The sequence below is a fragment of the Aulonocara stuartgranti genome, assembly GCF_965226115.1.
Source record: "Aulonocara stuartgranti genome assembly, chromosome: 20".
NCBI lineage: Eukaryota > Metazoa > Chordata > Actinopteri > Cichliformes > Cichlidae > Aulonocara > Aulonocara stuartgranti.
The window spans coordinates 3,090,248-3,114,445 of NC_138956.1; the positions used below are offsets into that span (position 1 = coordinate 3,090,248).

Sequence of the window (24,198 nt, forward strand, 5' to 3'; positions counted from 1 at the left end):
TAATGAATTCTAACCATCTCACTAAAAATCAGATCACAACTATGTGAACTGCTGTCTTTAAATAAAATGCAATAAAAAGCCTATATGCTAACTATAGATTTGTCTGAAATTAACAGGGAATGTCCAACCACTTGACTACCATATCCAAATTATTCATGGTCCAGTTCTCAGGAATATAAATATTTTCTGAAGGTACCAAAAAGATGACACACACAATAAATAAAAGAAGTCATAAAATGTTTTCATTAATCATATGACTACCTTACTACCACTGAAAAGAAACCTCTAGTTTACCTGCAACACAGTCGTGCATACTCTCTGCATCCAGCACTTTGCACTCATCTGTCCATCTAGTCAAGGCAGTAGGAATGCTAGAGAGGGTCCCTAAAGAAACAAAAGGATAAAAATGTTACGCATTTAGGTTAATAATAAACCCGACCCCTACAATGCGCTGAAGTCTATGGTAATATATACCCGCTTGACCTCCAGTACTGCTCTGCTCATGGAAGAAGTCGTCCAATAACTCATCATCAGAACGAGCTATGATATGCACATCCTCATTTCCAACCAAAAGGCGGGCGCGACCACGTGATTGTAAAGGCAGAGAACTGGAAAGCTGTAAAATGTCTGCTGCTGCACTGGGACCTAGAAGTCTGAAGAAGAAAGAAAAGAAGGAAATGCCTTTTTAATGTTCAGGCAGACAAAGAAAGCTGGTGTAAAACAGGAGCTGCTTAATAGAGCCACATAAACAAACATGGTTTCAACCTTTGTAAGATAAGTGGAGGGTTGGGCTGACGGTTATGAGGGTAGTGGACATGGATTGTGTGTCCACTGTTGGCAGTGAGCTGACGTAGTGTTCGCTGGCTGCGGCCCATGCCCTGCGCCAAGCGGCTGCTAGTGCCTGCCACACCTAGGGTGAGGGATCCGTGGTCAGCATGACGCACCATCAGTGGGTGGGAGCTAGGGATGTTGCCTGGGGAAGGAGGGATGTCAGCTGATAGAGAAAAACAGAACACAGCACGCAGACATTAGGGAGAAACCTCTAGCATAAACCTAAAAACGTTCATGAAAAGTAAAATTTATTTAAATACATTTTCTGTATCTTATGATTTGTTATTTTTAACAAGCTACTGAACAGGACCACTTAGTAGAGCTAAACATTTTGGTATCAGCACAACGGGTATAATTATTATTCTGCATACTGGTGGTTTTTGCAAGAAACATCAGTACGTGTATCAAACTGAAGCTTTTCTGTTAATCAGGAAGCTCAATTTTATACCAAAAAAATAAAAATAGATTTGCTTAGAAAGGACTCCTTTGGGATTAAGGGCGTGAAAACTACGTGACCTTACAAAAACTATCAGATTATCCCGCTTACCATTGTTGGAGAACATGTTGTCAAACTCTATGATGAGGTCATCATCCCTGTCAAACCTTTCAAAGCGAATGTGTGGTGCAGCATTGATATCAGGGAAGTCTTCGTCCAACTCCATCTCCGAACCTTCATCATCATCATCCTCATCTCCTTCTTCATCATCCTTAACAAATGGTACAGGAAATAAATCTTAAACATAAAGAAAAATCAAGGTTTTTTTAACGAGCTTCACTGCATTAACCCCTACCTGATCTTCCTCCTCCTCTTCTTCCTCTTCCTCCTCTTCATCTTGGCTGTCTTCATCATCATTGCTGCCACTAGAATCCTCCTCCTGTGTGTGCTCCTCATCCTCTGGTTCTAAGATGTTCATGGAGTCTGATGGAAGAGCCCGTCAATACTTTACATGTACATCTCAACAAATAACAGAACAATAGTGTTCCCTTTCAGTCAATTCACTCAGTACAACACATAAGTATGAGATATCACACCCCACGTGTCCTAGCTAGAGAAACCTTTATTCACTCCTTAAAGGCACACAGATGACCTGTGATGACATGTGCATGACCCTGCCTGCACATATACCCCTTTACATCAGTCATCCCTCAGCTGTTATGCTCTTCACCTCGCTAAAACAATTCTGCATAGTTGCAGCTTGCTGCTGCTTGTTAGCTCTGTTGTCTGCTGCTTGAAGTTAGCTTAACTGCCCCTGGTGGTGCTAGCCATGTTCCCAGAATTTGTCTCCAAGCTAACCGCATCATGGAAACGCGTCACTGTGCATTACTATTGACAGTACATAGAGCTGGAAGGCGCTGAGGAGGCTGGCCCGTGGGCCAGATTTGGCCCGCAGCCTAATTACAATTGGCCCGCGAAGCCATACCAAATTACTATTAGAGCTGGCCTACTAGTATTATACAGCTAATATATATATTGTTTAGTATTAAGCTTTGCTTGTTCCATATTCAGTTTTTCAGCAAAACTTGTTTGAGTCCATAAGAAGAGATTCATTCTTAAATCTGGAGGAAGATTTTTTTTTTTCCATAAATATTAACGTTAGCCCGCGACCTTGTTCCAGTTTTGAATTTTGGCCCACTGTGTATTTGAGTTTGACACCCTTGCTCTAGACGTTATAGGCGATGTGCCTGGGAGAGCTAGAGTCGCTGGTTCCTGCAGACAGCCCACTGACACCTCTCCTTAACAAGGTCAAGTCAAATGTGCCTCCTAACAAATGCGCAGAGTCATCGTTAGCCCCCCTCAGAAAGAGGGGCGTCCGCATCCTAGCTCATCTATATGACTGGGCTCTTGTCGCTTGCTCCAGAGCGACACAGCTGTCACTGAGTTTCTCTATGAACTTTCAAAAACACCTCACTCTGTTATCAAAGAACCAGGGATTAAGTTAAGTAACCCAACGCTAATCGACATTTAGCAGATTTCTTTCCTCGGTTTGGAAATATGCTAGCTTTCCAGTCACACACATTTGTCGCAGCACATAGTGGCTTTGTTTCATTGCAGCCTCGCTCAGTTTCAGCTCATATGCAGACTACATTTCCAAATGATACTATAGTTTTTGGGCATGATGGCATCTATGATCACGACTAGGACTGTTATAGATCCACAAGCTCTATTGTGGATGTTTTGACATTACTTAAGGAGCTGCTGGATAAGGCCCTTTCGTTTTCTACAATTAAGGTTTATAAGGTTTATATTTAAGCTGGGGTTCACCAGCTGAGACCCATGGTTAGGTCCAGTGTCGCTGAATGGGACTTGTCTTTGGTGCTAGAAGCCCTTTGCTGCCCCCCCTTTGAACCCGTTGAGTATGTGAAATTTCTTTCATATAAAAGACTGCATTGCTTTTCGCTTTGGTTTCTGACCTTCATGCTCCGTCTGTGCATCCCTCCTGCACACAGTTCTCTCCTGATGGCTTCAAAATCATATTGTGCCTAAATGCCAAAGGTCATTCCTGCAGCTTACAGCTCAATGGAATTTCAGCTTCTGCTCCATTTCTTTTGCATCTAAGGAGCAGAGGAGGATGCATTTTGTGCGCAGTGCATGTGCTACATACCGACATTGAGTGCACTCAGAATGTGCGTTTATGTGACCAGTTGTTTGTCTGCTTTGCTAATCCAGCCAGGAGGTAGAGCTCTGTCTAAACAGCGACTGTCTCACTGGATTATAGAAGCTATATCACTGGCGTACCAAGGGTCTCGCTTTGCCCCCGGGCTGCGAGAGCTCATTCCACCAGGGGAATGGCAACATTCCCCAGGTCACACAGGGGCGTGATATCTCGTACTTATGTGTTGTACCGAGTGAATCGACTGAACGGGAACAGAAGTTATATCTATAACTGTTCATTTTGTCAAAATGTTGTACCTTCCCGGTTGGCCTGAAGAGTTGATGCTTGGCTAATATTGGAGGGGGCTTCATCCATCAACACGTCCTCTTGCGATTCATCTTCACCACTGCGTCCAACTAATCAACAGAACAAACAAATGCTACATCAGCTCTGGGCTGTTCTGCCTGTTTGTAATCAAGAGTGAACTCAGTTTGAAATCATACATAATTATAAATAAATAAATAAATAAATAAATAAATAACACTGCTTGTGCTTCAATGGTAAATGGTCTGTATTTATATAGCGCTTTACTAGTCCCTAAAGACCCCAAAGCGCTTTACATATCCAGTCATCCACCCATCCACACACACACATCCACACACTGGTGATGTCTAGCTACATTGTAGCCACAGCCACCCTGGGGCGCACTGACAGAGGCGAGGCTGCCGGACACTGGCGCCACCAGGCCCTCTGACCACCACCAGTAGGCAATGGGTGAAGTGTCTTGCCCAAGGACACAACGACTGAGACTGTCAGAGCCGGGGCTCGAACCTGCAACCTTCCAATTACAAGGCGAACTCCCAACTCTTGAGCCACAATCGCCCCAATGCTTCAATGCACTGACTTGTTTCCTACACCTATTACAGAAAGGTTAAGTTATCACAAGCAGTGCAGAGAACTGCTCCATACTTTTCATTGCCCAGCAACACTCACTGTCACCCCTGAAATGAATCCAGTTGCCTACCTATAATTGTGCTGTTGACAGTGCCAGCATCTCTCTCCAACAGCTCATCAATCAGATCCACCAACTCATTCTCTACCTGCATGGAAAGGAAATGATATACACAGTCAGCCTTCACATGGTGCACAAAATGAATGGGTATCCACACACTTATGTGCTGACCTATAATTACAAATGTTACAGATCAGGGGATCTGAGTGTAGTTTGAGCTATTGTGTGCGTTGTGTGTAATGCAATGTTAATACATTATTTACCTGCATAGCCTGTGTGCTAAGAACCTCTGGCTGGCCAGCAATGACCACTGCATCTCCCTCAGTTTCTCCATCCATCAGATCAGTGTCTGTTCCTTGGACCCTGTGGCTGCCATCCACTGGCTCTGCCTCACCCGACTCTCCTACAACAGATGGCCCACATGAGCATCATACATTTGAAAAGTAGGCTATTAAAGCATTTCATCTGTCTCATGTGGATACCTTGGTCCTGAGTGTTGCTGTTGCTGTCCCTGGCAGTGCCCACAGGGTCGTGTTCAGTCTTGTTCTTGCTGGAGCCTCCCTTGCCCCCAAAGAGACTGCTAGGCTGGTTAACAATTCGTGAGAGAGTTTCCAGTGGCTTCAAGGCAGCATTCACTGTGTTGGCCATGTTGGGACTAAAGCAAAGGACACAAAGGGAAAATAAGGAGCCCTTTCAGATTAATTTCTTTAGTATTAATAACTGCTGAAAAACCAACTTGATTCTGAAACAGAACTACTCACAAAAATGTATTATGACAGAAGTGAACCTAAGTTATATGAGTAGTAACTGGTAAACCAGATAACTACTGGCTAATTTTTCAGGCTAATCTTATACCTGGACAAATCCAAGCTGTGTGGCACACGTGCCAAGTCATTGACCAGTCCTTTTTTAAGGAAGAGCCTTATAATGTTGTTCATGCCGTTATGTTGCGTCTTGGCTGCTGCTGTGCTATAGAAACTGGATGTTGAAGGGCATGACTCCATGATGGTGCTAATGATACACATCACTGCCTGAAGCCTGTAAAATAGGTTTGCCAAGATGAGAGAAAATGGGTTGGCATAGATTTAGAAAAAACAAACAACAACAATAACAAAACCCCACACACAGTCAGGGTTGTATGACATTTCTATTCCATTTACCTGGCATGTTTTTCAGCACCTTCTGGCATCGCTAGGGCTCGACTTAGGGCAGCCTTTACCTCATTCACTAAGGACACCTGGGCATCAGTGCCTGTTCCAGCAGCTGCTAGGCTGGCTAGAAAAAGACGTGCCAATGCTGGGGTGTCCTTGTCCTCTGAGTTCTGGGTGTGAGGCAGCAAGTGGTCGAGCACAAAGGCTAGGACACTGCAATCCTGTTAGGATACATGCATGTCAAAATGAGTTGAGAGGCTTGAGAATACAATGTGTGAATGGCTGAGAAGAGTTTGTTCAGCTACCCACCTCCTTAATGAGCTCAGACTGCCCAGCTGTATAACAGTAGGAGGCGATTAGCGTGGCGATTCCCACGTAGGAGCGCACTAGCTCAGCCAGTAGTCTCAGGATGGTAGAAGTAGGCATGAGAGGTTTGCTTGCCTTGACCTTAGCTGCTTTACTCTCATCTGAAGTGGTACCCTTCTCTCCCTCCTGCTCCTTCTTCTCTTCCCGCATTTCTTCTGGTGTGGAGGCTGAGGAAGTTAGCATAACACAATAAGTTATGCCTTGTATAAAACTGAACTCACTTAACGGCGTCCAGTGGACGGTCTGTGTATTCAACCCCACCTCTGGCACCGGTGTCCACCTCTCAATTTTAAATTCATGTAGACACTGAGGGTTCTCAGTGTCTACACTGAGGGGCCGTGCTAACACCTGCTGCTCTCTGGCAGCAGCACCATGCTCTCCCGTGTTTTAAGTGCACCTTAGAACAACACGCAGCAACACTACACATGAGCGAGACAACACTACACATGAGCGAGAGGAGGGAGGTTTGGGGTCTTCACACACCCCTGTTCTCTGCTGGCCATCGGGGCGGGGGGGCTGGGAGGAGGTGTTGGTCGTCCGATTGGGATCTGGGATGCGGGGCCTCTCTGCTGCTGCGGAGCCTGGGGCTGTCTGCTTGCCTCCACCCCGTTGGGAAAGGGTAACATCTCCTGGGTCTAGGTGCCGTTTAGGGGAGGGGTGAGGGTACCTGGACCCGGGGTATAGAGTTTGTTTGGGGAGTGTGATTATGTGTACAGTGTCCATGTATGTCTATCCCTACGTTGAGTCAGTGCTGAGTATTTGTATATGTGTGCATGAGGGTGGGAATGCATGTTTGTGTCTGTGTGTGCCTGTTTGTCTGTGTCTATAGGTCAGGTCGGGTCTTAGACTCCACCTCTCTGGGAACTCCCAGGCCCTCCAAAGGCCTATCTCCCACTGCAGCCCCCTCTGGCTTCTGCTCCGTGGCTACTAGGTGACCCCTCATCTGGGGCTCTCAGTTCTTCCTAGGAGGGTGGCACGGATGCCCCTCCGGTGGTCCTCCTTGGGCTCTCGCACTCTGGGGCCTCTGGATGTCTGGAGGCTGGATCTCCATGCCTGCTTCATGCCCTGGGGGACGGGGCTATGGCTCTCTACATCCTCTAGCAGACCATTACATGGGGAAACCTTTTGAATACAAGCGCGCTGATCCACACAGGTGTGCACACGGGTGTTCACTGTTCATAGACATAAACTACACCTCTATTGGCTGCTATTTCCAAGCACATTATGCGCTGTCGGTCCTGCTTGCTGCATAACAACATTCAATATTTAGTGTTTACTGCTGTTTACACTTAGCTAGATTAAGATGATAGTGTTGTGTTTAGTATGTTGCTCTGTTTTTTTTTTGCTTGTTTTTTCTTCTTTTTCTCTCAACAGGTGATCCAGGAGATTTTTTTCTCCTGTTTCTCTTTTTAAGTGCCCTTTCTCACTGTCCCTCTTCCCTTCTGTTTTTCTTTCCCTTCATCTTTCTTTCTCCCTTTCCTATCCCTCAGTCATGTCTGTCCCATCTGTAACAAGTGAAAATAAAATAAAATAAACAATAACAACAAAGGTTGATCAAATGGACCAATACGGCAAGGCCGTGATGATCCATTTGGCAAAGTAAATCCGTTGGGTATCCTTGTTGGTCTTCAGACAACAATTCTGATGGCTAAAGAACCAAATGGGACAGGCAAAAAAAAAAAAAAAAAAAAAAACTGAACTCACAAGAAGTGAGTTCACAGTGAAGTTCACCGAATTCACATGAGGCAATGTTTCAGCCCTGCGATTTATTTTGCACTTAAAATAAGAAAACTCTCTATTCGCAGGTGTTAAGAGCTTTTAGTCTCACCTTCTCCTTGTGGTGTACCAGACTGGGAAGACTCTGCAACGCCTCCATCAGCAGCAAATACTTGACTCTGAAAAGAAGAAATGGTTTTATTATCAACTTAGAAACAGATACAAATGGCACACTCCAGTGCACATGCACAATAGGATTATATGTCACTGAAGACTCACGTTGATATGGAATGCAGACTGGGAGTCAAAGTCACTTCCTTGACGGGTGAGCCGATACTGCTGGTAAACATCATCACCAACATCCTGCAAAATCTGGCAAAGGTCTTGACCACCGGGTACAGCTGCTGCACGTTCTTCTGGACGCTCGGCTGAGACACACACAAATGCATTAATACCCGAAATGTTCAAACGACTTTTGGTGCAAATTACACAAAAATTTCTCAAGTCAATATCTTGTTAAGATGTCTTACGTTCTTCAGGAGCATGGTAGGCAGCCAAAGCATTAAGCATGTCATAGATGACCTCTTTGATGGTGTCAGGGATCGGTGGTAATGGTGATAGTTTCAGAGGAGTGGTCTTCACCAGCTGCACAGCATTAGGTCCCTTAATTCGAAGGTTCTCAAACTCATCGTCAGAAGCTGGAGGAAAAAGAATGTATGCAAAGAACATATATTACAGGAAGCAATGTGTATTATAGCTCAATTATTTTTAATTTACTTAAAAAGAAACTTCACATATTGGAGAAGTTTGCACACTTACTGGTGCCAGCTCCACGAGGTGCAGGTAGAGCAATGCGGATACAGTTGCTAGCAGTTTCAGTAAAACATTCAGGGTTACGGCAGGCAGCCGGCCCCAGGACACGAAGCACATAATTGATTTCTCTGGAACCAAGGCTGCCTGATACTACTCCTGATGTGGTACTACCTGCTCCACTTGTTACTGCTGATCTCACCACCTGTTACAACAAAAATTGGCTTATGTTATTAGACAATATAGTTTAAATGATGCTATAGTTTAAATACCAGAAGCTTTTAAACATGTTGAGTTTTATTTAAAGTTTCAGTATGAAACTAGATTTACCTTCTCCATGGTGTGTCGCAGTGTGGCTGGATCTTCTATGATGTGTCTGAACAACAGAGTAACCAGTGGTGTGAAGCCATTGAAGCCAGAGCTCTGTGTCAACCCCAAAATCATCCGTGTGCTCTTCAGCTCAGCAAACATCATTGCATAGTGGTGATTGCGTGTGAGGCGCAAACAGAGACGCAGTGTAGCATGAAGGGTGTCTGGGTCCACAGGGACACTAATCATACTGACACAGGCCCGAATAAGAACGGTGGTCATGTCCTCAGTTAGGCCTTGCACAACAATATCAGATCCCTGAGAGTAGTCAGACTCCAGGGAAGATGAGGGGCCAGATGTCGACTCCTTCAGCTGGCTGGTATCATCCTTAGGAGCGTTCATCTCCACTGCTGTTCCCGAATCTAAATCGCTCTGGCTTTCTTCCACTTTGCCCCGGTCGCTCTCCTCTCGCTCAGAATCCGTAACACTACCAGTTTTGGAAGGCTTGGGGATGCGAGGCACTTTCTGAAGAGTGAGCATAACTGGCCTCCTATTACCGGTCTCTTCATTTACCTGCCCAATAAAGTTGTGTTAGAAAAGGGAACCAGCCAAGTCTATTAACACAATTAACCTTAAAAAGGGATATTCTCTGGAAAAATATAAAAGGAATATGTATACCTGCACCATGGTGTTAAACTGCACAGTGTATCTCCGCCGTCCAGCTGTGAAGCGGACACTGCTCTCTCCAGCCCTCCATGCTGAATCAATGGTACTGTTGTTGGAAGCACTGTAGCTGCACCAACGGCCTGAGCGGTCATCAAACCATCGCCAGTTATTCCCATTTGGCTGCAAATACTAGAAGGCAACCAAGACAAATTGTTCATAACTGTACAAGAGAGATGTAGCAGAATAACACAAATACCCTCCAACAAAGTTTATGCAAGAAATCTTGATATAAATTTAAAAACAAAAACTCAACAACTTAAATCAGTATTTGTGGATAAAGGTTTGTACAGGATTACATACATGTTGTCCAATTCCTATACACTCATTACCTGTAAAAATACCTTTGTGTATAGTTATAGCTAATTCTACACAAGACTCTAATAAAGAAATCCAAGAGTAATCAATATGTATACAAGCAAAATGCTGCTCTTCCCCCCACCCTTACCCTCATATATACTCATTTTTATTGCTGTGCCAAGGCTGATCTTTTCATTTTTTACTTCACTACTATAATTTGTAGCTGTGTTTTTTACATTTTGTTTTGGCTTTGTGTTGTTGTTGTTTTTTTTTTTTTTTTTAACCTTGTTCATTTGTTCCCGGCGCTTTGAAGAGACTGCCATCTTTTCATAGAAATCAATGATCAACAGCACTGGTGTGATCCATCTGCAGAAAAAAGTCATCACAAAAAACATATCAGCGCTATGATGATGAAAAGCTGGTGTCATATTTGCAAGTGATAAGATCTTTGTAGGGGTGTGCAAAACTCACTTCGGTGTCTGGATGTCTTTGTGTTCTTTAGCTGCTTGCAGACAAGGCTGCACAACCTCGAGCAGCTTTATGAGCAAATCAAGAATTCCACTGTTCTCAATCACTCTGGCACCCAGCAGCTTTAGTTCCTACAGAAAACGAAAACAAGTAATTCCATGAGATGCATAGGTAATCAGCGACACTTCATTTGTCTACTCAAACCCTTATAAGATTTCAACATTACTGTTCAGACTCATCTTAAGGTGTACAAAGGACTTAAGGACACTGTGCATACCCTTCCCTGGTTCACTTCAGATGAACTGGGGCACAGTGTGCATGTTGCATGATTTGTAGCCGCCCCAAAGCGTGAAACTGTAATGCTTCCTCTATGACAAATTGCTGTTTGTATGTGGCGCTATAAAAGGTACATGAGAGGACAATGTGTCATGTCTTCCAAAATATGCCTCGATTTGATGTAGAGAAAAAAAATTCATGAATTCATCAAACTCTTTGTGCTTTTCAACAATCACTGTGCATGAAGTACAGAGAGTGAGAGGATGAGGAAAAATGAGTCTGAACTCTCAGACATAGTGAAGCACACTATAAAAACAATCTTGCCTAGTCTCAGAACTTCCTCCTAATCTATTTAAACAAAAGAAAGAAAGAAAAACGTGTACATAAATGCCGCCGCAACTTAGTACTTGGTAAAAACACTTTTGTAACATGGACAGCCCCCCAAAAGAACAAAAACAAAATAATATTCTTGGAACGGTCCTATAACCTCGGCCCACGTTCCTTTTCCAAGTGTCTCTTATTCCTGGAAGCATTGCACAAGCACAACCGTTTTGTCTCTAAAAATCCTCCCTAAAAACATCATTCCCAAAGCATAATGATGCACTCAATCTGTGTCACTGTAAGGATAGTATTATGGGGGTTTTTTTGTGGAATGGTATTACCTAAGATTACATTATCTATGTTTTGTTTCACTTTAATGAAGTGTGATTCATAAACACAAAATCTGAAATGTGGCAAGAGTTCAATCTTTATGTTGTGTGAAAGACGAATTTGCTGGCATTTGCCTTTCATTGAGGAGTCATGCCCGTGTGACTACTATACCATAAAGGCTTTAATGGTGGAATGCTCTAACCAATGGTTGTCATCCAATACATTTTTCATCCATATTCATTCATAAAGGAACTTTGGATTAATATTCAGTGGCCACTGGGGCTTGGGTTGTTTTTGGTAGTGGTGGTTGCTTCCTTCATTTAAAAATGAATGAGCCTACTGTGCCTTAGGATAATTAAATACTGCAAAAATGTATTTCTATCCTTGCCCAGATCTGTGCCTAGAGATAATCTAATCTTGCAGGTCTCTCAACGTAATGGATTGCTTTTCACTTACATAAACCATTAAACTGAGGTTTTCCATAACAAGGTGTGCCTTTTCCAATTCTGTCCAATGAATTCACTTAGGCGCACGTCTTCTTCAATCCAGTTTAAGAAATACTTAAAGACCATATGGTGTTAAAGTGTAAAAATGCTTCTGTAATTGGAATTTCTGCCATTTTCAAATAAAACATTTGTAGCAAAGAATTGATTAAGGAGTCTGTAATAATCCAAAATGTAGAAACCTTAAGCGGGCCTAACACTTTTCAAATGCACTGTATGGATAAACATTCTATGACAAGAACCTAAAATTCTGGTACCTCAAAGAGCAGCGTGAGCAGCAGAATTCGTGTTGCCAGCTTGGAGGCCTGGGGCAGTGTGGCCATCTGCCTGGTCCACTCAGACACCGTCTTTGTGTCACTGGTAGTCAGCGGCTCAGCTGCTTTGATCAGCACGTCTGCTGCCTCCCACACCTACACACAACATGTCAACAATCAGGCTTATACAAGTGTACAAATGGCTATTGTTAGGGTCACTATGATGCTTAACTTTTCTTTTTTAAAAGAAGTGACGACAATCACATCTTTCAAATGTACAGAGGTGCTTATGAACTGCATTACTGCCTTACCTGCATTCAAAATGTACTAACAACATTCCACCTGAGAAGGTTCAAAGTAAGAGACTTGCCTACCTTTTTCAAGTCCATGAAAAACCTGCATTTTAAATTTAAATAAACTTGTAGAGCAGGCTACAGTATTAACATCTACTGACCTGTTGGACAACTTGACCAAGGATGAGATCCCTGTATTCAGGGCCACTTCTCTTTATGGCAGTCATTAGCAGGTCGCACAGTCGGTAGACTGTGTCAGGTAGCTCATCCAAAAGATGGAAGCAGCCAGGCAGCATGGTGTCAGTGAAGGCATGTAGCTCCTGGGGGTCCAGTGGCTCAGCCTCCATGAAGCGCTCCAAGCATCGTGCCTCCTCCTCTTCTGCCCGTTCCCTGGCTCTTCTGTCCTCCTCCTCTCGCCGTCGTGCTGCTTCCTAAAGGAGACACACCAACGATCAACAGTTATTTAGCTAAACAGTAAACTAATCCTTCATTCAGTTTCAATGAACAAAAAATGTTTTACACTAGGCAAGGCAAGTTTATTTGTATAGCACAATTCAACAACAAGGTGATTCAAAGTGCTTTACAGAGACATTAGAAACAAAAACAAATAAAAAGCACTACGCTTTTTTCTCGAAAAAAGAAACACACCTCAGGAGAGTCGGAGCGCTGCTCCATGCTAACCTCTTGCCCGAGTGACATGGCAATTGCTCTCATCATCTGGTCTTCTTCGGACATAGTTAGATCCTAGATGGAATAAGAGCAACAATGTTAGCTACCCAAGTCTCTCTCAAACATTGTAAAGGACTAAAGTACTGTGTGTGTGTGTTTTTGTGTATAAAGCTTACTCTTACTGCTCCACCAAGAAGTGGAGGAGGGTGTGTAAGGAGGTACTCGGTGGCCTGCTCCATGGTGCTGGTGTTCAGTAGAGCCTCCATGGCATGTTCTCTTGAGAAACCCATATCCATCAGCTGGAACACCACACCACAGAAAGACAGAGAGAGATGAGGTTGTGAAAAAAGAAACTATAAAAGGACGTTACATAACAATGTCACATAAGTGAGTGATAGCAAACTAGTTTGCATGCTGAAGGAGAAAAAAAAAAGTCATTCTTTCTGAAACATGACAGAGGCCTCTATAAATTCTCTCTCTAATCTCTCTCAAGCCCCCAAACAAACCTTGTCCCAACACTATTATTATAGCACTGAAATTTGTCTCTCAAGTCCTTATTTTTTTTCTTCAATATGACTCTTTCCTTCATTTCCTTACTCTCTCCAAGTTGTTTCTCAATTTCTCCCTTTCTCTGGCTGCAGGGTGGTGGCGGTGGTGTTACATTTCCTAAACCCAGAATCATCGGCATCTAGATATAAAATTACGCAGTTAACCTGTACTCTCACATCTACCTGCAGCACTAGCATAACAAGCTAAAAAAAATATTGCTGCTGGAATAATGTTATATAATGGAATAATGTTACATCAGACAACTTATGAAAAACAAACCAAAAAAATATCTGTCACTACAGTGAGAAGTTCCACATATTTTGAGTTGGTAGATTTTTTACACCAAATGCCCTTCCTGAGGCAGTCCCCCAAACTGTGACTAAAATCAGGTGAGAAAGATCAATTTGCCACAGCTTTCCCTACATACCTGTGTTAGCTGAGCCTGGTTAACTTGGGGCTCGCGGCGAGGCGTAGAATTGGTAGAATCATCAGCTGGTCCTCCTGTTGGCCCTCCAGAAGTTGATCCACTCACTGGCGGTGCCTCTCCACTTGATGAAGATGCTCCTGGAGTCGTGCCAGGTCCCAACGAACCGGCAGAGGTTCCCTCATCATCTGGGCGCACTGTTCCCTCCCTCTCTTTTGCCAGGCGCTCCTGAATAACAGGCTCCCCTCTTAGTATGTGGCAGAGAATAGCCAACATGGATTCAGCCATCCTACCCCCATACACCTTCAGTGGCTTCCGATTCCACAGATTGCGAATGCAGCTGAATGCAGCCTTTATGAAAGAGAAACTGTGTTACAATAATAAAACACCAACAGAATCCTTAGATTAATACAAACAAAAAAAACTACCATATTTAAAGCCTACAAAAAAATTAATACAGTATAAAGAATTTCTAGGGGGCATGAAGATCATGGACATTTGTTGCAATCCTTTTTCATTTTTCTCTGCACAGTACTAAAAATGCAGAAATACAACTGAGCAACTGTTTTTGAAAACACAGGGATAAATGCTCATCTCTTTCATCTTTTCAAAAGACAAAATCTCTTAGAAATCACTTAGAAATTGGTTATTTTAGTTAATACTGACCTTCTGGGTGACAATAAGGAACCTTAGGGCACTGAACTGTGGCATGGTGGGTGTAACTCCAGGCATTTTAGCTGGCAAGGAATGGGGTGAGTCCAGCACAGTGCTTGGATTCACCATCTTCTCCACCAGCATTAACCAGGCATCCAGGAACTCCCCTGTCCCATCTGGTAGATCAGCATGCTCCAGACCCTCAGATACAGGTACCTTCCCTCCCATTGACAGTGCCCAGTTAAATGTCCTGTTAAAAAAAACAAAACTCAACCAATTAAACTAAGTAAATGTCAAAATAATATTTTTGGGGGATGGGCAAAAAAATGATGTCTGTAATTATTGAAAAAATGAAACATGAGTGACAGTGGTATATTGGTTAGCACCATCACCTGACAGCAAAGTTTTGGATTCAAATTCATTGGCCATCTAAGGCCTTTCTACATAAACTTGCATGTTCTCCCTGTACGTGTGTCGGTTCTCTCTGGGTACACTGGCTTCCTCCCATAGTCCAAAGACATGGACGTTAGGTTAACTGGCGATACTGAACTGGCTGTAGCTGTGAATATAAGTGTGAATGAGTGTCTGTTTCTCCATTAGCCCTGTGATAGAGTGCTTAACTGTCCACAGTGCATTCTGCCTCACGCATTACGACAACTGATTCAGCCCCCTGTAACCCTAAATTGGACAAGCGGTTAAGAAAAATGGATGTGGGGATAGATCACGAAACTAGGATTTCATTTTAATGAAAGTGTATGGTCTTAATTGAAGTAAAGCTTTATCTGCATAATTAGCGATCAGGTCAGTGAGAAGGAGTGTCAAGTAGAACGTAAAGTAGCAGAGGCAAATGCCTTTAGAAAGTTTCAAAAAAATGAATGCACAATTTTAGAAGAAAACCTGCGTCACAAATGGCGGGAGACAACCATTTATTTCAAGAATTCTATGAGAATTGTCAAAAACACTTGTGTGTCTAGTCTCCCCATTTCCAGCACAGTACATAAAAACAAAGATGGCAGAGAGCAGTCATATCAAGCATACCAAGTCCAAAAGTAAGATGAATTTCTGAGTTGTATGTTGTCTGCTTGGCAAACTCTACCAAAGTCACACCATTTGAGTTTGAGTATATGCCCATATGAATAAAGGCCTGGTGGCTGCTAGCTGCAGCTACGCAGTGGTCTTTTAACACACAAAAGTCACCCACTTCCATAAACAGCAGTCCTACAAACAACGAGGTACTCGTGTTCTTTAAAGTAAAGGCCCCGACTTGTGGCAAGAATTTCACTGCATGTTAAAATAAGCTTCTCATCACAAACAACATAACATTTCTATTTTTGCCCATAATTGTGCTCTACAACTTGATTGCACCATACAATATGACTCACTCAAATAAGGCATCATGTCCTCCAGAGCAAAAGAACTTTTGCAGCATAAGGTGGTAAGGGTACTTCCTTTCATCAAACAACATAGGAGATGTGAAACCCACTGAGCAGATGAAAAAAGTCAACCTGCCAGGGAAAGAAAAAATATATATTGTTCAATATCATTGCTTGTGATAAGCACATAATAGCAAAAGAGGTGGCAGTGCCAAATTCCTCTTACCTAAAGCGAGGGGTGGGTGTGTAGGGTGGAGGCTGCCAACTTAGACCCTTGGTGAGCAGCTTGGTGAGAGCAGAAGCAGTGGCCCTGGCAGCAGGTGTTGGGGTAGTGCCTGTACTTGTGGCATGGTGGGAGCGACGTTGGCGCACTGGGGAGCCCACGCACAGTTTTACTAGCAAGCCAAAGAGCTCGGCCAGAGCCCTACCTAACCGAGATGAAGCTGCAAAGACACACGTGGATAGGTAAGACAAACTTTGACTTTCAAAAAAAAAAAGTGTTAAATATTGTAAGATAAAAGGAAAAAATAAAAAAAATTACAGACACAAAAATATAATATGTGTGCCTTGGACATACTCCTACCAGAGAGTAAGGGCTTAATTTGTTTGATGCGGGTGGCCATAGCTGGAGTAAGTTTGGACTTGGTCTTTGGGTCTGCTGCAGAGGGTTCATCTGTCTCCATGGGAGCCAAGGTATCCCCATCTAGACCCATGCCTTCTAATAGACCACCAGCAGAGGAATCCACAGACACTGCCTCTGATTCTGCTGGATGAATGTGGACAAGTATGTATTTGTTAAAGGGTGCTCCAAGGACATCCTAGTTTTTAATGAACAAGTTTAAATGGTTACATTACCAGTTCTCCTAGAGCCAGAGGCTGAAGATGCTGTCGTGTTGCCAGATGGCTTTTCCTCTTTGGGAACAAGTTTTTGCATGTCGGCCTGGCCAAACTCACATCCTGGAGGCAAACTGTTAAGAAACAAGCAATAGGTTGTTAGGGGTGATAACTACAAAGTTTAGGTAAAGGAGTAAAGGATAAGATTACTCACCTGTTAGGGGTGCAAAGGGACAGTAGCACAGTGCTCTCCCATACCAGAGAGCAGTAGAGCTGGCTGAGCTTGCTGAGAACACTCAGGCCAAGCTGAGAGCCCCACTGGTTTACTGAAATGGCTCTGATTTCACTCTGTTTAGAAGACAACAGAAATATTTAGAGTTGTTGAATCAATTTGGCTCTCACTTGTCAAACAAAGGCTGAGTTTTCATTCATTAGAAAAAGAAAAGTAAATTCTATGTTTTTGAGATCTAACATTTGGATTTCAATGTGTTTCTGTCCTCATAAGGCATCTGCATAGTGGACTGAACAGAAAATAATTAGCTGCATAGGCACTTGCTTCTAATAGTTTTTGGAAATCACAACATGGGTGGAGACCCACCTTCTGAACTGTAGTGTTTTGAGGTCAAGTAGTTTTATTTTTTCTCTCTCTCTCTCTCTCACACACACACACACACACACACACACACACTCTGTGTTTACCTGTCCGACTCTGCAGGTATGGACAAACATGAGGATGTAAGCATGCGCTGCAGTAAGAGCATGTAGAAGGGGTGTTGCCCGAGCTGACAATGTGGCATCTGTGACGTGGCCTGCATTAGCCAGTTCTCTGAGAAGCACAGACCCACCAGGCACCTCAATTGGTCGATGAAGTGGCTCCAGAGATGTCAAAATACTGTCCAGTTGGCACAGGCCCTCTTGGAGTACTTTAGGCTCATGTGAGAGAGTCTAAAGGGAAGGATTGAGTCATTTTCAAATTGCCCACGAACTGCCTATTAAAACAAGTGTACGGAGTGCAACAGCAATGTGCATTCCATGTGTGCCAATTTCTTAAAAAAAAAAAAGAAAGAAATAAAAAATAAAGAAACTGGAAATAAATTCCAGTGATCTTTAGGTTATGCTCACCAGTATCGACTTGCAGACACCAGCAACTGCTTGGCAAGCAGCTGAGGTGGGAAAGTCTATGGGCAAGTTGGGCAGGCCCAGAATAGAGACCAGGGGCAGAAGCCCCTTCTGGTTGACAAATTCTTGACAATGGTCATCTGTGGTGTTGTTGCTTAGAATGGATTCAACAAACTTCATCTGGAGAACGTATGCACACCAAATTATGGACTTAAGTGATGAAGGTATCCACTGCTTTAATAGCTTACACCATTTCCCAATTATTACTTAAAATATATTGGACCATAAACCAGAAAGTACAACCACTGTGCAAAGACTTACCACATTAAGAATATAATCCATTAGAGGAATGGGTATCCGTTCCTCAGTGCCAACCACCCTGCAAGAATGCACACATGATCAAAACTTCAACCACCAACCATATATTTGAAATTTTGTCAATTAACCTGGAAAAGTAATTAAAGTCTGTAAAGACAGTTTTTTTCTTTTCTATTGTGTTATGAACTCAGAGTCATACAGTTCAAGTGGCACTGACTGTCTGCTGCTCTCTGCTTCCCCCTGCTGCTGGCTGAATGTGTGAAGGGCCTCCTCTTCCTCTTCATCCTCACTTGAAGCTTCTTCGGCAGCATGGCTGGAGCGTGCTGGTGGAACTGCAACAGTACCATCTGCTTTCTGGATAGATGGTTTCTGGCAGATGTACTCAGGAGCTCGACCTAGGTTGCAGATCTCCTCAAGCAACTGTAACAGCAACTTTGCTTTAGATACCTTGACATGTTCTGTTTCAACACTTGAAATATTTTTAAATCAAATTTGGACTACCTTAATAATGGCAGTAGTAGCATCTGTTTTCAAAGTGGGCTGGTGCCTCATTAGTTCATCCACAGCACTACCCAAGTTGGATGCAGTGTCACCTGAATTAAAACAAACAACATGTTATGCAATGAAATGTGGTTCACAGGCAAAGACAAAAAAACACCAAAGACAAAAAATAAACAACAGGGGAACCTCACCCAAAGGGTCAGAGCTACGCCGTCGTCGCATTGCAGGCAGGTAGTCAGGAGACAAAAGCACTTTGAAGAGTCGCTCAAAGGGCTGGCACTGAACGAAGGAGTGCAAACCTCTCGCATTCAAGCAGAGGGCACTGAACACATTGGGTAGAGAACCCAATACTTCGCGGGTAGCAGGAACCTGCAAAAGCGTTTGAAATGTTTTACTGTTTTTCAAGTTAAAGGCCCACTATTAGCCTGTATATTTTTTTTGTAAGAACAGTGGTTGCATACATTGAAATGCTTTCCAGTAATGTTAACCTGTTTATAAAATATATATTATGACTGAATTGTTGTTATAATAGTCAAATTTATAAATCAACACATGTGCAAGTCTGATTCCTGACGTTTGGATAATAGGTAACCATGTTATATCATCCATCCATATCTAAAAACAAAGAAATAATTAATTCTAAGAATCTATTGAGTGTACAAAGACACAAAACTGATATTGAACTGCCACAAGTGGTCAAAGACATTAAGAAAAGAAAGAGCTAGAAACTCACATCTTTGATGAGAAGGGCATGCAGCATGACATCAGTCAGACCATTATCCTGCAAAGAGGAGAGCAGAGATGGCTCCTGGAACACAAACACCGTCACCACTTCTGTCGCTAAAAAACAGAAAGACAAAAACAAAAATGGGGGTGGTGGGGAAAGAAATCATAATCCAATAAAATATTAAATTGATAAAAATACAGGGAGTGCAGAATTATTAGGCAAATGAGTATTTTGTCCACATCATCCTCTTCATGCATGTTGTCTTACTCCAAGCTGTATAGGCTCGAAAGCCTACTACCAATTAAGCATATTAGGTGATGTGCATCTCTGTAATGAGAAGGGGTGTGGTCTAATGACATCAACACCCTATATCAGGTGTGCATAATTATTAGGCAACGTCCTTTCCTTTGGCAAAATGGGTCAAAAGAAGGACTTGACAGGCTCAGAAAAGTCAAAAATAGTGAGATATCTTGCAGAGGGATGCAGCAGTCTCAAAATTGCAAAGCTTCTGAAGCGTGATCATCGAACAATCAAGCGTTTCATTCAAAATAGTCAACAGGGTCGCAAGAAGCGTGTGGAAAAACCAAGGCGCAAAATAACTGCCCATGAACTGAGAAAAGTCAAGCGTGCAGCTGCCAAGATGCCACTTGCCACCAGTTTGGCCATATTTCAGAGCTGCAACATCACTGGAGTGCCCAAAAGCACAAGGTGTGCAATACTCAGAGATATGGCCAAGGTAAGAAAGGCTGAAAGACGACCACCACTGAACAAGACACACAAGCTGAAACGTCAAGACTGGGCCAAGAAATATCTCAAGACTGGTTTTTCTAAGGTTTTATGGACTGATGAAATGAGAGTGAGTCTTGATGGGCCAGATGGATGGGCCCGTGGCTGGATTGGTAAAGGGCAGAGAGCTCCAGTCCGACTCAGACGCCAGCAAGGTGGAGGTGGAGTACTGGTTTGGGCTGGTGTCATCAAAGATGAGCTTGTGGGGCCTTTTCGGGTTGAGGATGGAGTCAAGCTCAACTCCCAGTCCTACTGCCAGTTTCTGGAAGACACCTTCTTCAAGCAGTGGTACAGGAAGAAGTCTGCATCCTTCAAGAAAAACATGATTTTCATGCAGGACAATGCTCCATCACACGCGTCCAAGTACTCCACAGCGTGGCTGGCAAGAAAGGGTATAAAAGAAGAAAAACTAATGACATGGCCTCCTTGTTCACCTGATCTGAACCCCATTGAGAACCTGTGGTCCATCATCAAATGTGAGATTTACAAGGAGGGAAAACAGTACACCTCTCTGAACAGTGTCTGGGAGGCTGTGGTTGCTGCTGCACGCAATGTTGATGGTGAACAGATCAAAACACTGACAGAATCCATGGATGGCAGGCTTTTGAGTGTCCTTGCAAAGAAAGGTGGCTATATTGGTCGCTGATTTGTTTTTGTTTTGTTTTTGAATGTCAGAAATGTATATTTGTGAATGTGGAGATGTTATATTGGTTTCACTGGTAAAAATAAATAATTGAAATGGGTATATTTGTGTTTTTTGTTAAGTTGCCTAATAATTATGCACAGTAATAGTCACCTGCACACACAGATATCCCCCTAAAATAGCTAAAACTAAAAACAAACTAAAAACTACTTCCAAAAACATTCAGCTTTGATATTAATGAGTTTTTTGGGTTCATTGAGAACATGGTTGTTGTTCAATAATAACATTATTCCTCAAAAATACAACTTGCCTAATAATTCTGCACTCCCTGTATTGCAACACTGATGAAGCAGAAAGTTTAATATGAGAAAAATGTTGCATTTCTGAAGTCAGAAGAGGAAGACTCCGTAAAGTGAAAGAGTGTAACTGTGTACTCACCTAGGAGGAACAGTGAGGGGCCGTAATATTCTGCATTACTGATGATGTGCTTGAGTGAGGTAGGCAAGGACCCATCCATTACTTGGAGTTAAAAAAAAGAAAAAAGAAAAAAAAAAAAAAAAAAGTGGGTTCACAATACAATACAGATGTACAGCAACATATGTAAACAAGATTAGTACAAGATGTATGATCTCAAGTTCATCGGTACAACAAAGAAGTGGATTCCAATGACTCACCATGGCGGATGCCATCAGAAAAGGCAGGGTCCTGGATGGCTTTCTTCAAGAAATTTAGCATCGACTTCAACAGAGCTGCCCTCTGGGGGATACACTGCATACCTAAAGAGATGAGAATCATAGAAACTGAAGAACGCAGGAGTGATAAAATTCATATATTCATTTGTCTGCGATGTGCGTACCTGCACGAGGTGTGTTAGTAGTGCTGCTCTGTGCTCGGTGGTCTCCCTCAGCTCTGGAACTAGAAGATGTTGATGGTCGAGGGCTGCTTTCCATAGCAACTTCTGACACTGTGAGAATTCACAATGTTTCCATATAAACAACAGGGGAATATTTTATATAACCCTAACAAACAGACTACTGCTTATAAAATCTGGCCACGACCAACCAAGGACTTGATTAGGAAAACCATAGCTTTAAGTTAGGCATGATTCCCTCTCTGAATACTGAAAACAGGACTAAAAGCTCTTTGACAAAGAATTAAAAAAAAAAAAAGGTATAAAGCATCATCATTATTGTTATACATGAGTATTATAGTGTAAAAATAAATATGTACAACTGTATTTAAAAGTTCTAGAAGTTAAGTTTTAGAAATATTTCAATTTTCCCTACTAGGGAGGCCTTTCTAGTAATTGGCATTTGGTGAAATGGCCCTTTATTGATTCAGTGTTTTGGAGGAGCTACTAGAATTGGTTTGCATGTTTTAATGCTAAAAGCACTATACTTTTTTGTACCACATAGTGCAACAGAACATCACTCAGTGCATAGTACATTAGTCTTAATGGGTGTCACTTGTGTCACTGATGCGCATACAGTCATCTAGCAACAAAGGCAGCAGGGCATATAAACAATAGGGCTGCCACAAACAATTATTTTGATAGTCGACTAGTCACCGATTATTTTTGCGATTAGTCGACTAATCAGATCATGCATCCATTGGACGTGCAACGTACAGCTTATTGCACCAGCATGCATCTGCTCTTATATAACTATTATTAGCTTACAGCTTTAAGTGTTTAAGATATGTGCTAACTAAATATAAGACAAGATGATAGTTTGTTAAATTTTAATGAAATGTGCATAATGGTAAATGGTAAATGGCCTGTATTTGTATAGCGCTTTTCTAGTCCCTAAGGACCCCAAAGCGCTTCACACTACATTCAGTCATTCACCCATTCACACACACACATTCACACACTGGCGATGGCAAGCTACATTGTAGCCACAGCTGCCCTGGGGCGTACTGACAGAGGCGAGGCTGCCGGACACTGGCGCCACCGGGCCCTCTGACCACCACCAGTAGGCAAACATGGGGTTAGTATCTTGCCCAAGGATATTTGGCATGCAGCCAGGAGGCAGCCTGGGATCGAACTACCGACCTTCTGATTAGTGGCTGACCTGCTCTGCCACCTGAGCTACAGGTGGAGTTTAATAAACTCAGCCGTCTGCTCCTTGGTATCTAAAATATAACGGGACACCGGAGTATATTCTCCAGCATCTCACACTTCTGATAATCAGCTGTCTGCTTGACGTTTATCCATCTGTGTAAAAACTATAACTTTAATCTCAGCCAAACCGATTTACTCAGGAACAAATAAAATACTGAAAAAAGCCAAACAATAACATTTTTGAGTTATCTAAGTGACTTACATCATGTTTAACCTGAGCAGCGAAAGACAACGGTGGGTTTGAAAACGATTTGCCGGCAGTCTGGTGTTCTCACCGGCTCTAGTGAGCCTTGAACCCCGGCTAGCTATCGAGCTGGTGGGTAACAGACGTCTCCGAAAACGTCAGAGTGCTTTTGAAAATATGTGGTGTCTTGATAAACTGAGCAGATATTTGAGGTTTATACAGCTACATTCTCGCCTGAAAATATGTTAAACATTTATTTTGTGACCCAGAAAGAATAATAAGAGTAATATTAAAACTAACTAGCTGCCGCCATTGTTGGAAACTAAGCAGGGCCGCGCAAAGAATTCTGGGATAGGTTGGGCCACGAAGTATACACCCGACCCATCCTTCAAATCAGGGGAAATGAAGGGCGCATTTCTGGGCCACATTTGTCGGAGTCTTCGAATTTGGACCGTCTTTGTCGTGTCGCTGTAACGACCTGGCGGCTCTTTTTTGCTTCTCATCCGTATACACTCTGCATCTTTCACGTGATTCAGTTTATTTTGAAAAGTCTCCACAGGATCTTGAGCTTTATTGCGAAAGGTTTATGTGGAACAAGCGGACACGCGGTGGTTTTACCTTCGTTGTTGCTAACGACAACGCATAAAAACAAACGCTTGTCTGTCTGTAGTGTGGTTATATTAAATATAAGAGAAAGAAGAAATTAATATAGCCACTACAGTGACCATCAAAATAATGAAAAAACATTGCCGTAAACAGTTTATTTTGCGACACCAAGAAACAAACGATAGCGTAAAATGAAACGATAGACGTTTTTATATCATCATCCGATATATATCGTTATATCGAACAGCCCTACAACAAAGCCATATCTTGATGCACGCTCAATCATCCAGGTAAGGAAAACCCAAAAAATTTGATTCTGTTCATCTGGATCAAGAAGTCAAGACTTCTGAAGATGTCACTTGGATGAATGATGAAACATTTCTCCCACTGAAAACGCTACATCCAGATGAAAAGAATCAACTTTTTGGCAAA

At 42.7% G+C, this 24,198-nt stretch overlaps 1 protein-coding gene across 13 annotated transcripts in view; it reads right to left on the reverse strand.

Moving 5' to 3' along the window:
• huwe1 (HECT, UBA and WWE domain containing E3 ubiquitin protein ligase 1) overlaps window positions 1–24,198 on the reverse strand; it is a 51,726-nt gene that overhangs the window by 14,903 nt on the left and 12,625 nt on the right. For 10 of the 13 annotated variants that reach the window (XM_082519118.1, XM_082519119.1, XM_082519115.1 and 7 more), the window contains 41 exons: window positions 21,711–21,818; window positions 21,529–21,630; window positions 21,293–21,373; window positions 19,432–19,538; window positions 18,890–19,067; window positions 18,699–18,790; window positions 18,397–18,617; window positions 18,201–18,258; window positions 17,883–18,059; window positions 17,460–17,705; window positions 16,975–17,108; window positions 16,782–16,894; window positions 16,510–16,692; window positions 16,153–16,369; window positions 15,936–16,058; window positions 14,566–14,803; window positions 13,903–14,250; window positions 13,103–13,225; window positions 12,906–13,001; window positions 12,419–12,688; window positions 11,968–12,120; window positions 10,284–10,411; window positions 10,097–10,178; window positions 9,468–9,644; window positions 8,811–9,362; window positions 8,490–8,685; window positions 8,201–8,368; window positions 7,950–8,098; window positions 7,783–7,849; window positions 5,898–6,121; window positions 5,598–5,809; window positions 5,293–5,475; window positions 4,920–5,092; window positions 4,701–4,840; window positions 4,450–4,525; window positions 3,743–3,841; window positions 1,623–1,750; window positions 1,379–1,538; window positions 766–994; window positions 475–653; window positions 295–384 (listed from right to left, as the gene is read on the reverse strand). In XM_082519118.1, coding sequence (XP_082375244.1) covers window positions 295–384; window positions 475–653; window positions 766–994; window positions 1,379–1,538; window positions 1,623–1,750; window positions 3,743–3,841; window positions 4,450–4,525; window positions 4,701–4,840; window positions 4,920–5,092; window positions 5,293–5,475; window positions 5,598–5,809; window positions 5,898–6,121; window positions 7,783–7,849; window positions 7,950–8,098; window positions 8,201–8,368; window positions 8,490–8,685; window positions 8,811–9,362; window positions 9,468–9,644; window positions 10,097–10,178; window positions 10,284–10,411; window positions 11,968–12,120; window positions 12,419–12,688; window positions 12,906–13,001; window positions 13,103–13,225; window positions 13,903–14,250; window positions 14,566–14,803; window positions 15,936–16,058; window positions 16,153–16,369; window positions 16,510–16,692; window positions 16,782–16,894; window positions 16,975–17,108; window positions 17,460–17,705; window positions 17,883–18,059; window positions 18,201–18,258; window positions 18,397–18,617; window positions 18,699–18,790; window positions 18,890–19,067; window positions 19,432–19,538; window positions 21,293–21,373; window positions 21,529–21,630; window positions 21,711–21,818 — 6,780 coding nt within the window. The remainder of the gene's footprint in view (window positions 1–294; window positions 385–474; window positions 654–765; window positions 995–1,378; window positions 1,539–1,622; window positions 1,751–3,742; window positions 3,842–4,449; window positions 4,526–4,700; window positions 4,841–4,919; window positions 5,093–5,292; window positions 5,476–5,597; window positions 5,810–5,897; window positions 6,122–7,782; window positions 7,850–7,949; window positions 8,099–8,200; window positions 8,369–8,489; window positions 8,686–8,810; window positions 9,363–9,467; window positions 9,645–10,096; window positions 10,179–10,283; window positions 10,412–11,967; window positions 12,121–12,418; window positions 12,689–12,905; window positions 13,002–13,102; window positions 13,226–13,902; window positions 14,251–14,565; window positions 14,804–15,935; window positions 16,059–16,152; window positions 16,370–16,509; window positions 16,693–16,781; window positions 16,895–16,974; window positions 17,109–17,459; window positions 17,706–17,882; window positions 18,060–18,200; window positions 18,259–18,396; window positions 18,618–18,698; window positions 18,791–18,889; window positions 19,068–19,431; window positions 19,539–21,292; window positions 21,374–21,528; window positions 21,631–21,710; window positions 21,819–24,198) is intronic. The other 3 variants (XM_082519117.1, XM_082519127.1, XM_082519116.1) reach the window with 3 other exon arrangements.